The sequence below is a fragment of the Aulonocara sp. 'chitande type north' Nkhata Bay genome, linkage group LG13, assembly GCF_057382095.1.
Source record: "Aulonocara sp. 'chitande type north' Nkhata Bay isolate Kocher_YH1m ecotype deep benthic linkage group LG13, A_spYH_male_GT1.1, whole genome shotgun sequence".
In the NCBI taxonomy this organism is placed as follows: Eukaryota; Metazoa; Chordata; class Actinopteri; order Cichliformes; family Cichlidae; genus Aulonocara; species Aulonocara sp. 'chitande type north' Nkhata Bay.
Window position 1 is genome coordinate 6,262,877 of NC_141356.1, and position 15,675 is coordinate 6,278,551.

At 42.9% G+C, this 15,675-nt stretch overlaps 1 protein-coding gene across 1 annotated transcript in view; it reads left to right on the forward strand.

The window, feature by feature from the left end:
* adgra1b (adhesion G protein-coupled receptor A1b) overlaps positions 1–15,675 on the forward strand; it is a 194,554-nt gene that overhangs the window by 18,281 nt on the left and 160,598 nt on the right. The window contains exon 2 of the mRNA XM_086258391.1: positions 4,009–4,080. Within this exon, the coding sequence (XP_086114517.1) occupies positions 4,009–4,080 (72 nt within the window). The remainder of the gene's footprint in view (positions 1–4,008; positions 4,081–15,675) is intronic.

A 15,675-nucleotide genomic window follows, 5' to 3' on the forward strand; every position in this document is an offset into this window, starting at 1 on the left:
CTGGGGTTAAAAATGAGCATGTAGCCATAACGAGAGCACTGTCGTCACAGAAGAAATCAACACCACATTCTAATTGGCCTTCTCTCCTTAAACCTGGGTGATCATTCCCACAGCCCATTGTGCTAAAAGAAGATGGGAAGGTAGTGGTGGAAGGTGATAAAAGGATCTGACCTTGTGCAAATCTGCCACTGTCTATCTGTCTGAATGTATGTGCGTAAGTGAGTGAAGTGGCCATTGGCTGACAAGAAGATACACAACATGCAAAGGAGAGCTCAAGGCAGCAGATCACATGGGTATGTACGTATCCACAGCATCACAGAGCGAGAGAGAGCAGCCCTGCAGCAGACGATTTAAGAGCTGGCTGGAGAAATCAATATTTTAGCAGATATAAAACCTTGAATCTCCATTGGAGTTGTATTTAAAATTATGTGAGTCTGGGCTGCAGAATAAGCGCTGCGTATATCATCATCCCCCCGACTCTTGCACCATAGCCTACAGCTACACTGAACAAAAATATAAACGCAACACTTTTGTTTTTGCTCCCATTCCCCATGGGATGGACATAGAGACCTAAAATTCATTCCAGATACACAATATAACCATCCCTTCCAAACAGTGGTCACAAATCAGTCCAAATGTGTGGTAGTGGGCACATCTGCTATATTGAGATAATCCATCCCACCTCACAGGTGTGCCACATCAGGATGCTGATCTGACATCATGAGTAGTGCACAGGTGTACCTCAGACTGCCCACAACAAAAGGCCACCCTGGAATGTGCAGTTTTGTCTCACAGCAAAATGCCACAGATGCCACAAGCAATGAGGGAGCGTGCAATTGGCATGCTGACAGCAGGAATGTCAACCAGATCTGTCGCCCGTGCATTGAATGTTCATTTCTCAACCATAAGCCGTCTCCACAGGCGTTTCAGAGAATATGGCAGCACATCCAACCGGCCTCACAACCGCAGACCTCGTGTAACCACACCAGCCCAGGACCTCCACATCCAGCAGGTTCACCTCCAAGATCGTCTGAGACGAGCCACCCAGACAGCTGCTGGAACAATTGGTTTGCACAACCAAACGATTTCTGCAAAAACTGTCAGAAACCGTCTCAGGGACGCTCAACTGGATGCCCGTCGTCCTCATCGGGGTCTTGACCTGACTCCAGCTCGTCGCCGTAACAGACTTGTGTGGGCAAATGCTCACATTCGATGGCGTCTGGCACGTTGGAGAGGTGTGCGCTTCACGGATGAATCATGGTTCACATTGTTCAGGGCAGATGGCAGCTGAGAATGTCCCAGTTCTTGCATGGCCAGCATACTCACCGGACATGTCACCCATTGAGCATGTTCGGGATGTGCTTGACCGGCGTATACGACAGCGTGTACCAGTTCCCACGAATATCCAACAACCTCGCACAGCCATTGAAGTGGAGTGGACCAACATTCCACAGGCCACAATTGACAATCTGATAGACTCCATGCGACGATGTGTTGCACTGCATGAGGCAAATGGTGGTCACACCAGATACTGACCGGTTCTGGGTCCTCAGACCCCCAATAGTGCAAAAAACTGCACATTCCAGGGTGGCCTTTTGTTGTGGGCAGTCTGAGGTACACCTGTGCACTACTCATGATGTCAGATCAGCATCCTGATGTGGCACACCTGTGAGGTGGGATGGATTATCTCAATATAGCAGATGTGCCCACTACCACACATTTGGACTGATTTGTGACCACTGTTTGGGAGGGATGGTTATATTGTGTATCTGGAATGAATTTTAGGTCTCTACGTCCATCCCATGGGGAATGGGAGCAGTAACAAAGGTGTTGCGTTTATATTTTTGTTCAGTGTATGTGTAAAGTTGCATCTGCATCCATGTGTCTGCAGAGAAAATACCTTCTTTCTTTTTTTTACCCCAACAGTACCTATAAATACTATTACCTTTAATTACTCTAATTAAATGTGAATGAGAAAATTATGTGTATTAATTTCAATAAATTTATAGAAATTTTTACTTTAATTTTTTTAGTTTTTAGTTTTTTGTTGCTTGACACTAATTAGCAGGTGTTTGCATTCATATAATGTGTAACGCAATTAATGCATTCATATTGTTCATGGAAGCTTGGTTAGCAAGTTTGCTAGCATTAGCTAATAACAAGGAACCCACCAATCTGTTGAAAACAAAAAGCCTCTTTAGCCACTAAACAAACTCACAAAACGACACACTAACTCAAAAGCAAAACTGATGGATGATCACACGGTGGCTACCTTCGTCTTTTTAATACAGGCTATGTAACTGTTACATAATAAACAGTGTCTCTCCTTTGAGCTCTGTTTGTGCTTTCATTTTTGCATCACTGCTGTTTTTTGTGCTGAGGTTAAAAGATATAAAGTAAAGGAGAAAGTCAACAACCTCTGTGATCTGAAACTACAAAATAAAATCACAATTCTCTGTTGGTTTTTAGCTACAAGCAATCCTCTTCACATAGACAGTGAGTAGTGTAGTGAGTAGTTTCTAATTTATAAAAGCTTTAATCTCCTTTAACTGTGTCTGTGTGGTTGGATATGATTGATTGGCACCAGGCTTCTGAACTGAGACACAAACCCTAGGTGTGGCGTGGCGGTGCAGTAGTTAGCACTGTCTCACACTGCCAGGGAAGTGTTTGAACCCACTGGCCAGCCTGGGCCCTTTTGTGTGGAGTTTACACGTTCTCCCTGCCTGTCACCTCATGACCTCATGGGACAGTCTCCAACCCTGAATTGTCTAAATAGAAGAATAAAGGGATAATTGGTGCATTGTAACATACATCATGTATTACCACCGTCTCGCTGTTTTAAGGAAATCTGAGGAAATCTGTATAATGAAAAAAACTCAAAAAGTCTTTATTTGCCAATTTGCTCATGGAAGTCCGGCTTGAGAGAGAGATTTATTTCAGAGTGGAGCCCTGAACTACCTGTTCTTGTCTGCTGTATCGTTGTATTTCCAGCAGTAACTGGTTCAGAGGTGACTTTGTGTGGTCATGTTATTCTCGACAAACATAGCAAAAGTAATTACTGCAGCGGGCTTCGAGGAGACTCGGGCCCTTATCTGAAATGCCTCTTGCACCCGCAGCAGGCGCCCGAGTTTTACGTGGTCTAATAAGTCACTCTGGGTTTTGTTTTGTTTTTTCTACAGTAAAAAAACCCACCTGATTACCTTGATATGCCCCATGTGTGTTTATTTGTTTTAGCTGTGCTCATTTCTGCGGATAGATAACAGAGGTTTAACAGAAATACCGCAAGTGTAGCGTGCGTTAAATTGGATTTTCCTACGTTTTCGCGACACGATAAGGTTGTGTGCGTGTGTTTGTGCTTTCAAGTACTCTCCGAGAAGTCCTGTCCAGGCGCTATTTTTCTATTTCCCCCAAACACATGCATCACTCAGAGAAACATAGTTTCTCATTTTACATCCAGCCCAGACATAATTCATCCCCAAAAAAGGGGGAAAAAAGAGAAAAAGCAGTGATGGCTGTCATAGAAATAATCAAAACGGAGGCACTGCGTCTCTTCTGAATATTAATTCATCACTTAAAGATCCCTGCAGTGCATTTCATTGATTTGTTTGCTGTTGTGGTGTGAGCAATGGATGACTGAATTGTGCTGACCTGGCGTTTCCTTAAGCTTTTCTATTAGGCCAATATTTTGACATGAAGGAGTGCAGGAGGGGGCATGTGGGGGGTGGTGGATGGCTTGGATCATTACACATCTTAACCACAAATGGCCATAAACAAGTCCAAAACGTGGCTTGGATGAGTAATTTACAGCCGCAATCTCATCAGGCATAAATCCTTATTTCTTGCCAAAATATTGACAGGCAGAGGATAAACAATTTATCAGCCATTTGAATAAGTAATCTCCCCCAGCTCTGTTTTTGTGATATTTACAAATGCGCCTCCTCTTACTTGCTCTGCATGCTCACCTCGACTTCTTTCTCTCTCTCTCTCATATCTTTTGCCCCTAAACAGAAACCTGAGTAACAACAAGATCTCTCTGCTGAGGAACGGCTCCTTCTATGGCTTGGCTGCCCTGGAAAAGCTGTGAGTACTTAAATCAAGCACTCTTTAATGTTTTGTCCTCCCCAGAGTCCTAATAGCTGTCATCGCAGCAGCAGTATTGCACTGTAGCTGGGAAAAGGCAAACAGGGGACATGGTGGGAATTAGGAGATCCTTGTCAGGTTTTACCCTGCAGGAGGCTTGCCAGTGTGTTTTTTTTTCTTTTACCTTCCAGCCCTTGCGCTTAACCACAATTGCCACAGTAAATGTCCTAAAAGCGATAATATATAGCATCATATTAGGGACTAATGCAGTGTGAGATCAGGGTGCTCTGACAGTGTGACTGACTGTGGCGGGCTCGTGCCGATGACTCTCGCACCATATGCAATCTCCCAGAGGGCTGTATTCATACAGCCTGATGATGAGCTCCATGATAGCTCCTCCTGTGTCCCCCCCTGAAGTCAGCTATTGATTGCTTTCACCTCCGTGCAGCCCGGTGATAGCTGCTTTTCTACCTGATGGTGACACAGACACTGGCTGATGAGGAAATCAGAAAGGGGCTGAAATCACACAGAGCGGATGGCTTGATAACTTGCTCTGTTCAGTCAGTCATTCCCAGAGGTATGTGCATGTGAAAGCACACATATTAAGCTCACCACTCACGCCAAAACACACACACACGCGCACGCAAACTACATCAGTGACTGCTGTGAATATTATTACAGTCAGTTTTGGCCCCCGTCTCCGCCGACTGCTGACTGACAGTTAAATTTAGATTGGAATAATGGCAGCGGTATAATTTTGCCTCTCTTTCACTTCTTTTTGGGTGGCTGTGTCGCCTGGTGACCTACAGGATGGTGTCACCTGTCTCTCCGGGCCTTATTAGTGCCATTAAATTGTCCGACTCTCTCTCCAGTTCCATTGGAGTGATGGAGATGATGATTGCGAGGCTTTTAAGGACATTCAGCCAAAGGTCTGTCGCACCTGACCTTTTGGAGCAGCAGTTTGCGTGGCCTATCCCTTCTTTCACCTCACTCCCTTGGTTCAGTCTTTCCATTCTTCCTGCCACATGCAGCATTTGGCAGAGATACGCCTGTTGCTGGAAGCTGATGCCAAACCAGGTAGCCTCAGTGAGTTGAAAGTGGCGGCCAGCTGTTCCCTCGTCTGGCACAGCCGACTGACTGCCTTCCTGTACGGCTGGCTGACTGAATGGATCTGAGGGTTGTGGAGAATTGGCAGCTGATTGACAAGCTTAATAAGGCATGTGTATATGTTTGCACCACTCTTGCTGCAGCTGCGCTCTCAATGTTCTTCAACAAACAGACCGTTTGGGGCAGGAATGGAAACTTGGATCCCACTGCAAGTTTTTTGTTTTTTTTAAATGAAACAGAAACTGATTTGCACATCTTTTCTTATTTAACGATGGCTCTAGATATGCAGATAATTTTAGTTTCATTCATTTTTATTCTGAGGCAATCTGTTTCCTTTCTAATTCAGTTTAGGCACAGACATAATAAAACAGACAAAATACTCTGTGAATGACAAACTGAAATCCAGCAAACATAGAAGGTGGAAGTTGGTAGAAGTTTTTAGTAGATTTGACGTTTTTTTCTCTATATGCAGTTGTTATGTCCTGTGGACCACTGAAATAAAAAAAAGTGCTTCAAAATAACCCCCTGCACTGCACGCCAGTCTTTGCTTTGGTGTTGGCTCAATAAACAATAACTGTCAAGAATAACTGTCACTTTTTCATCCCTTTTTAACCTCTCTGCCATAAAAGGCTGAGGGGGTAATATCGTCACACCACCAGGCGGGTGGGTGGCGTGACACCCAAGTTTGTGAATGTGAGAACTCAAGAACGAGGAGACGTGGGATTTTGAAATTCGTTCCATGGGTGCATCTACTAAAAGTCTGAGATGAGTTTGAATCTCAGTGAGGTTGACTTCAAGGTTAAGGTCAAGGTGAGAGTCCAAGTTTTCTGAAGATCTTGTGAACACCATAAATCGAGAAAGATGTCATGTATGATTTTCAAAGTGATACCATAGGTGTATCTACTAGGAGGCTGAGGGTAGCCTGGCAGCGTCCAGTAGTTTTTAAAATCGTGATTACATGAAACATTTCGCAGATTTTCATTTTAGTATGCGTGTGTTTGTGATATACTCTGCGTACAAATATATGGTACCAGATATATTATTGGCACAATAAGCACACAATTTAATAATTCATTGATGGAAGATCTATATACTGGTAAATTTACCAGAATACTGACTTATTAGATTATTTATTAGTTGTCAAATCTAAACAATATAAATTAGTAAAATGAAGAATATATTAAATAATATGTATACTGCAAAATTAATGATGAATTCATATAGAAGATTTAATACATGACAGGTTGTTTATAAAGTCTCTTATAATATGATGCTTATCCAAACATTGTGTTCTTATCCCCACAATGTTGCTGCCTGCTCTGCTGCAGTATTTTCTAAATTTTAAATGCTTTTATAGTGGCTTATTTCTTTGATCGATAATCAGCGGCCATTCAGCTGCACCAAAAAGTTTAAATATTTGCACTGACGGTTAAAATGCATAACGAACACAAAAACACACTCAATTGAACTATCAAATGTATAACTATATATGATTTGGGGATTTTGTATGAGATATTTGTATAAGTCATATGTATTTTAGCATTCACATTACCCCAGAACAGGGGTGTCCAACTCCAGGCCTCAAGGGCCGGTGTCCTGCATATTTTAGAGATCCCTGGATCAACACACCTGACTCAAATAATTACAAGACTCTGGAGAACTTCAAGACATGTTGAGGAGGTAATTTAGCCATTTAAATCACCTCTGTTGGATCACGGACACGTCTAAAACCTGCAGGACACCGGCCCTTGAGGCCTGGAGTTGGACACCCCTGCCCTAGGCAGTGTTTATGCAAAATTACATCAAGATTGGTCCACTCATCTAGGAGTAGCTAGAGAACATGCAAACATATATTGTATTATTTTCAGAATCTTAGTTTAGTGCACTTGCTCTTTTGGACAAGCAGAGCAGAAAAGACGAGCGTGAAAACTCGATGCACTCATATTTTTAGGTTTAGGCATCAGTTGAATGTTAATCAAATGTAGCACTTTTCATGAAAATCACTACAGTGGTTTTACAGGGGCGCTTGGGAAAGGTTAGGTGCTCTGGAGACAAGGTCTGAGGAAACATTTTAATAGTAATTTCACTCTGAACCAAATGAGCATTAACTTTTTCATCCGAGGTCATGGGGGAGCATTATTAGGCTTCCCAGTCCAATTCCGTGATGAGAGTATACTGTTTTGCTTGTAACTTACTAATCCTAGCTAGGGGCTGGACTCATATATATCATCATTATTGTTATCATCGTTGATGAATGATGGAATTTATACAGCACACTAAGCGACTTTATTAATCCCCCATAGAAGTCTCTTTTGATGTGATTTGCTTGCCCCTGTAGGCCAGATAGAGTCCTTTTAATGGAGGGCTCCTGTATTGTGGGTGATGCCCCCCCCCCCCCCCCCCCCCCCCCCATATGGACACCAGCCCACTGCCGTCAGCCAAACTGGGTCCCACAGGAGCAAAGCAGAAACAAAGCCCATCTCTGTTCTCTGGTCAGGACACTAAATCTAGCTTTTGCCACTTAATCATGTGTTTCCACCGCAGAAGGCCTCGCTGTGCGAAGGGTCTGTCTGAAAGCGACGAGGCTGGCATATCCTTCTCATACCGATTACACTCATGAGCAAATGTTTTTATAGAAAGATTGCACTTAATTTGGAACTATTGCGGACATTATAATATTCTATTTGCATTCTTTATGTAACATCTAGAGTCCAACGTAACAATCCAACAGCAACTACAGAAAATAAATGATTCCTTAATGATAAGGTCGAGATTCTTCGAGCACACTTCTGTTGGCTTCAAGCATGTTGTTGATTATAGGTGTCAGAGAGAGGAGTGGGTATTTTTGAGATCATGACAGTGGCTATGACAGCAGATTTATTCTTCGCAGGCTGTCCAAATGTTTTCTTTACTGAAAGCAGAGGATCTTTTTTTTTTTTTTTTTCGTCTATTTGACCAAACATTATTTGTCTAGCCCTGAGGTGTTTAGAGGCAGGCCGTCAGACTGAGCGGACCACGGCTCAGGCCGGAGACAGTATCAGAATTCAGAGTAGCATCTGCAATTGCTCATCCTGAAAAGTGGATGTCAGAGGTGTGAGGCAGCGTCGTTTAAAAAGTTTCGCGAGTCCTGTTGTTCATACTGACAAAGTGACGTTTATTCAGTCTTCCCTGTGAACGCCTCTCCTTGGGAGGTGATTGATGATGGAGTGGCAAGGTCGCTGAAGGACACATCGCCCCGGCCGGTTGTGCATAAGAATGTGCGGCCGGGTAAAGTCCAGGGCTCCGAGTGAGGAGTGCAGGTCGGGAAATGCTCGATGATTATGCGATCATAAACCAGACTGACCCTGACGTTTTCCTGCAAGGGTTAAAGGTTAAAAGAAGGGACAGCTGAAAAAATGAGAGCATTATTAGAATTCTTACAGTCCACATGCAGTTTAAAGGGGAAAAAAGCCTAAGATTACATGTGTTAGTGTAAAAGAAAAAGAAAGAAAATCAAATATTCAAATGAACCTTTCCATTACTGATTGACAATTGAATAAGTTCATTTTGTTTCCTCATTAAGAACAATTAATAGATGGAGTGAAGCCATCTGATTAAAGACTCAGAACACATTTTTAGGTAGTGCCACAGCTACTTGTTCAATCTATTTCAATTTGTTAACCATTTATGTGTAATTATTACCAACTTAACTCATAATTGTATTTATCCTCCTTCGGTATGCGCTCTAGTTTTCATGTAAGACAACACTGCAGGTGAACTTGGGCTTGCTAGTGCAGTGTTAGCTTGCTTTACATTTTCCAGATTTCCCCGTATCACACAAAAGCATTGCTATAACCCCCTCAACCCCCTTTGTTTACCTAAGACGTGGAGTATGATCAAGCCTTAAATGGATCAAAGTGCACGCTTGAAATATGAATGCTTTTATTGTTACTTTAAAGGAGATCATTGCTGGGTCGCAGCTGAGGTAAAACATGTGAGGAGCATGGGTGTGACTGACTCACTGACCAAGTTTGGAGAAACAGAGGGGGAGACAGAAGAACAATCCGTCTCCCGCTCTGTTTTGGTAATCACAAATAACTGTCTCCCACGATTAAAACAAGCAGCAGATGAGGAGCGTAGACTTTCAGCACAGACTGGTTATAATATTCAGGTGTAACGTGGGAGTGTTGGGAGTTGTTGTTTGCTTTGTTGTGCTAAACCAGCAAGCAAGAGGGCATCAAAAGCGTCTCTTAAAAGAACTTCACACTCTCTTTGACCTTTTGTTTTGGTCTAATAGAAATCTCTCACACTGATGAGAGGGGTAGTTCCAAAATTGGATACCGACGCTGAGCTGTTAACAAAGAAATTTTCTTCACATTTCTGGAATCCTTAGAAGCATTTCCCCCAATCTGCTGCTTTTGTGCAACTCTTTTAATTTTAAGTGTTGCTTGACTAAAGGTTATTTTTTTGCAAATGTGACTGCTTTTACTGCTACTTTTCTTCTAGGTCAGAAGTGAAACCTGACAAATATTTCATTTGCACCGCCAATCGACCCGCTAGTGTTAGGATGCCTGGGTCGTCGACCCAGGGTTTTTGAGTTTATGTTATTATTTATAATTTCTAGTTTTTGGTTTCTTTGAGTTCTGTCTTATGGTTTATGTCTCTGTTTTCTTTAGTTGCTCTGTCCCCCCTATCACCTGCATCCCCTTGTCTAGTTCGCGTCTCTATGTATCCTTAGTTCCTATATCCCCGTGTTCAGTCAGTGTTTGTGTCTGCCCTGGTCCCACGTCTCTGTTCCCTCTGTAGTGCCTGCATGTGAGTCTATGTTATGTGTTTCCTGTTTTACTTTGAAGGTCTCTGTCTTAGTGTGTTCAGTTTACGCTTCCTTTTGTCTCGTCAGTTCTGATTTGCCCCAGCTGTATTTCCCTCCTGTTATTCATTCCCTGATTACTCCCTCTGTGTATTTAAGCCCTGTGTTTCTCTGTGTCCGTGTCGCGATCTACCATTTTCTTAGCTGTGTGTTCTGTCATTTCTCTAGTTTAAGTTTGTTTTGAGTTTTTTTTAGTTTTGTTATATTTTGAGTATTAAATTAAAGCCTTTTTTGAGTTCACGTCTGTCTCCGGAGTCTGCACCTTGGGTCCTATTCCTGCCTGCACACAGCCTCACCTAACAGCTAGGAAGGAGCCTGCACTCCATCAGTGCTTGAGAAATATTAAACTTTTCCCCCCAAAAACAAATATATTCGCAGTTCATACAGATTATTTTTAGATTTACATGGGTCTACGGTTACTGTTTGAATAATTCGAATAAGAAGGTTGAATAATTAATTTGTGCCCACAGGTGCTGTGGTGCCTACTGTATGTAATATTTTATAATGCAAACACACACAGGGAAGTCCACCGTTTTAAGCTCTGGCAACGGTAGCTAGAAGCCTGTCACAATGCATACACATTCACTCTGTTTAATTGGACTGAACTGTCTGACTGTCTGCCTTTTTCCCCTTCTCAGTAAGCTTTCAACACGCATTTATTTACAATTGAATAGGTGGTTATCTGTCTCAGTGAGTGTTTGTTATAATTCAGTGGATGTGACCAGGCCTTCCCTCAAAGCACCTGCAAACTCACCCATGAATATTTAACATGTGAATAAATGGTTTTAATAAACACCATCCACATTACAATCAGGTCTGGTGCCAATATACTGTAGTTTAGCATTTAGTCAAGTTAATGACAGAGCCAGTTAGAGTTTTCATGGGGACAGCCTTTCATCCAGGTTTAGGTTTAGGGAAGGCTGGAGCCTAGTCTGGTTGAGATAAGGGGAAAGGCAGGGTACATATTGACACAGTTCAGTACCCACAATTATTGCAATTTTTTGTTATTTTGCAACATGCAAAGTTTTGCAACTGAATGGGGTCGGTTACATAAATAGTTGAAAATCACACCTCTGTTGTTGTCTGCATACACCGAAATTCACAGAAATATAACTATTAATGTAATAGTTATACAGAAATAGTTATATTTCTGTATAACTATTACATTTGCGTTCAGCAATCTTCATGTTCTTTGAGTTGAGTCCTCTCGAACTGGACTCACTGACAAAGACTGATGGCAACATGTTGGCGACCTTACACAATCTGTCTAACAGCCAATTAAACAAAAGTTTGCTCGGGTAACTTTATGTCAGGATGATGTTGCATGAGAGGAGTCCTCTTGTTCATAGTATTTCTAAAGTGTTTCTATAAAATGTTGATACTTGGTGTCCCTGCATTGATACAATACCACCACACAATTTGTCGTAACACTCAGACTGGACTCATTTGAGGCTAGATGTTGCTATCTTCTCCTCTCAGATTACAACATCACAAAAAAATAAGCGTAATCCACAAAATTGTCATCGAAATTATATCAGAAATTTGTTATTTTTTTAAACACACGCTTGAGTGTGTGATTTGATCTGAGGTGGATATTTTTACACAGCCATATAAGGGAGGAGAGGGTGACTCTGAAGGCGGGATGTAGATAGAAAAGGTAAAAGAAACAGTATAATTTTTTTTATCTGATATTTTTTAATTTGCTAAAAAAAAAAGGGTAAGTGGCGACAATCCTCTGGAAACCATGAATTTGGTTTTTATGTGGCAATTCATCCAACAGTTGCTAAGATATGTTCAAGTCCATAGATCCATTTTCTTAACTGCATATTAAATTCAAGGTCATAGGGATGCTTAAGCATAACCCAGCTGCTATAGGACAGGAGGCAGGTCCATCTCCACAGGTTTACCACAGAGAGACAGACAATCATTCACATCTACAATTTAGAGTCACTAATTGACCAAACATCTTTGGACTTTTAAAGGAAGCCAGAATGCCTGGAAAAACCCATCCAGGCACAGGGAGGAGATGAAAACACAGAAACGCCCCAGAACCTTCTTGCAGTAAGGCAAGAGTACTAACTACTGCTCCACCAATACAAAACCAGTTGGAATCACCTTAACAAGCAGCCAGTTTTAGTTTATTACTGATCTAAGAGAAATAATACCAAGTGAATATCTAGTCTTTTATACCCTCTCAGTTCTCAGAGTTCTTTCTTAGTTAAGGAAACTCCTCTTTTGTTACCTGTCAGCCTCTATCATCACTTTGTTTACCTACTCTGACAGTGGGGAGTTTTCTACAGTTATGGTTCAGTCACACTAGGATAAAAATAGGACAGCAACCTCCTTGAGACTTGAATAAAAAACACTGGTTGCAGAGAGAATGCACTGAATTTTTTCAGATTGGGTGACTTTCTGCTAGCAGCTGCAGCAAACAACTGATCGCCGAGATGATGAACGTGTAACACACTTAACTTCTGCATGACCACTTTCAATTGCAAGACAGTTACACAAATCACCTGGTGGGATGCAACCGGTCTCCAAATATTTGCAGTACCACAAACTGAACGCAGTCACTATCAGACAGATCAGACAGTCTGCACTGACGAGCGCAATTCGCCTGCGACACATCACTGTGCAAGACAGAACTCGAATGGTTGTAATGTTTTATTGCTATATTAAACCGAGGTTTCTGGACACCTATGTGACTTTGCAGTTAAACTGCCATCCTGCAAATCAAATCAAATCAAATCACTTTTATTGTCACATCACATGTGCAGGTACATTGGTACAGCACATGTGAGTGAAATTCTTGTGTGCGAGCTTCACAAGCAACAGAGTTGTGCAAAATACAATAATGTAAACAAGCAAAATACAAGAATGGCTACATCTGAAACTAATAAATATATGTACAATATATAATAGTATATGCATTTCTGGATGTGTATACTAAATATTTTTCTACGTGTGTGTGTGTGTGTGTGTGTGTGTGTGTGTGTGTGTGTACATATTTTACAAATTAAATAGAGTAAACAATAAATAAAATATATAAAAATATACAGAGTTGAGACATGTGCAAAACAGTGGTATTAATGTGCAGTATGGAGTGCATAATGTTGAAGTTCCAGTAGTGAAGCTGAGGTGTCTCTGACGTGTTCAGCAGTCTGATGGCCTGATGGAAAAAGCTGTCTCTCAGTCTGCTGGTACGGGACCGGATGCTGCAGAACCTCCTTCCTGATGGAAGCAGTCTGAACAGTTTATGGCTGGGGTGACTGGAGTCCTTGATGATCCTCCCCGCTTTCCTCAGGCACCGCTTCCTGTAGATGTCTTGGAGGGAGGGAAGCTCACCTCCAATTATCCGTTCAGAGCACCGCACTACTCGCTGGAGAGCTTTGCAGTTGTAGGCGGTGCTGTTGCCATACCAGGTGGTGATGCATCCAGTGAGGATGCTCTCAATGGCACAGTGATAGAAGGTCCTGAGGATGCGGGGGCTCATGCCGAATCTTTTCAGTCTCCTGAGAAAGAAGAGGCGCTGCTGCGCCTTCTTCACTGTTTTGTTTGTGTGTACTGACCACGTAAGATCCTCAGCCAGATGTACACCAAGGAACCGGAAGCTGCTCACTCTCTCCACAGCAGCGCCGTTGATGGTGATGGGGGTGTGTACTTCTCTGCACCTCCGGAAGTCCACTATCAACTCCTTTGTCTTTGCGACGTTGAGGGTGAGATGGTTGTCTTGACACCAGTGGGTCAGGGCGCTGACCTCCTCCCTGTAAGCCGTCTCATCACCATTGGTGATAAGACCCACCACTGTAGTGTCGTCCGCAAACTTCACAATGATGTTGGAGTTGTTAGTGGCTGTGCAGTCGTAGGTGTAGAGTGAGTACAGGAGAGGGCTCAGTACACACCCCTGTGGAGCACCAGTGTTCAGTGTGATGGGGGATGAGGTGATGCTGCCCAGTCTGACCACCTGGCGTCTGTCAGACAGGAAGCTAAGGATCCAGCTGCAGAGGGAGCTGCTCAGTCCTAGATCCTGCAGTTTCCTGTCCAGCTTCGAGGGAACGATGGTATTGAATGCTGAGCTGTAATCTACAAACAGCATTCTCACATACGTGTCTCTCTTCTCCAGGTGTGACAGGGCAGTGTGTAGTGTCAGGGCTATGGCATCATCAGTGGACCTGTTGTGGCGGTATGTGAACTGTAGAGGGTCCAGTGAGTCGGGTAGTGCAGAGCAGATGAAGTCCCTGACCAGCTTCTCGAAGCATTTGCTTACGATGGGGGTCAGGGCTACAGGTCGCCAGTCGTTCAATGAGGAGATGGTGGAGGATTTGGGTACAGGGACGATGGTGGCCATTTTGAAGCAGGCTGGGACTACAGACAGAGAGAGGGAAAGGTTGAAGATGTGTGTGAACACTCCAGCCAGCTGAGCCGCGCATGACTTGAGGACGCGGCCGGGAATCCCGTCCGGACCAGTAGCTTTGCGCGCGTTCACCTTCCTGAAGCACCTCCGCACATCCTCCTCAGACACAGTGCGCGCACTGACGTCATCCGCGGTGCACACACTGTCCGGTCTCATGGTGTTCGCTGTGTCGAATCTAGCGTAGAATACGTTTAGATCCTCACACAGAGAGGCCGTGGTCTGCGGTGTGCTGGTTTTCCCTCTAAAGTCTGCGATCGTGTTTAGTCCCTGCCACATACTCCGAGGGTTGTCAAACTGTTGCTCCACCCTGTCCCTGTACTCACGTTTGGCTGCTTTGATCGTCTTCCGGAAGTGGTAATGTGCGTGTTTGTAGTCCGATGTGTTGATGCAGCTACTGCATCACTGTTTGTGGAGGCATTTCAGTTCCAGATCTATGAGGATCTGGCTGGACTCTGAATGTAAGTAATTTCTGTGTATGTATACACACTAGATTTGCTTCATATGGCAACATTTATTCATAAACAGGTTGCATGTAATTGTTAATGTGGCCCCATTCAGTCACAAACTGATAGCAGACTGACCCCGTCTTATTGCCGTTTTATTGCTTGGCACACTTATTCACTCACACTAACATGACACACAAAGCAACCATTTCAAAGGCAACAAACTTGTAAGTTAATTATACATGGTGTCAATACTTTCCCCTAGTGTGACGGCAGCGTTACTCTGGTCGTTCCACTGGCCACCACTGTAGCTACATGGGGAGAGTGATCAACAAAACTGGGATGCTCTTTCTGTTTTGGTTGAGCAATGAGGCCTTTATTTTTCTGCAAGATATTGTAGCTGATGGCAGACTGATTTGAATGGTGAAAATGAGTTTTAGTAGGAAGCAGTCAAAATGCAGGTGTTCTCATTATCCTAAGACCACTGGACTGTACAGCTGAGACTTCTATTACTAAGTGAAGATAAGTGAAAGAAAAAAAATCTGCTTGAACGTTTGGGAATCACTAAAATACAGTGTGCACAGCATTTTGAAATCCTTTGAACAGTTGTTTATTTATTTATTTCATTTTTTGGAATAAAATCGATGAAAAGGTTATAGAGTTATCCAAGTTGGTGCACTGTTAGTTAAACCATTAAACCATTTTTAACTCTACCCCATCCAGTCTTGCCTGCAGCATTATGTGTGGGAGTGCAGTATCTTTGTATCGTCACTATTCTGAAT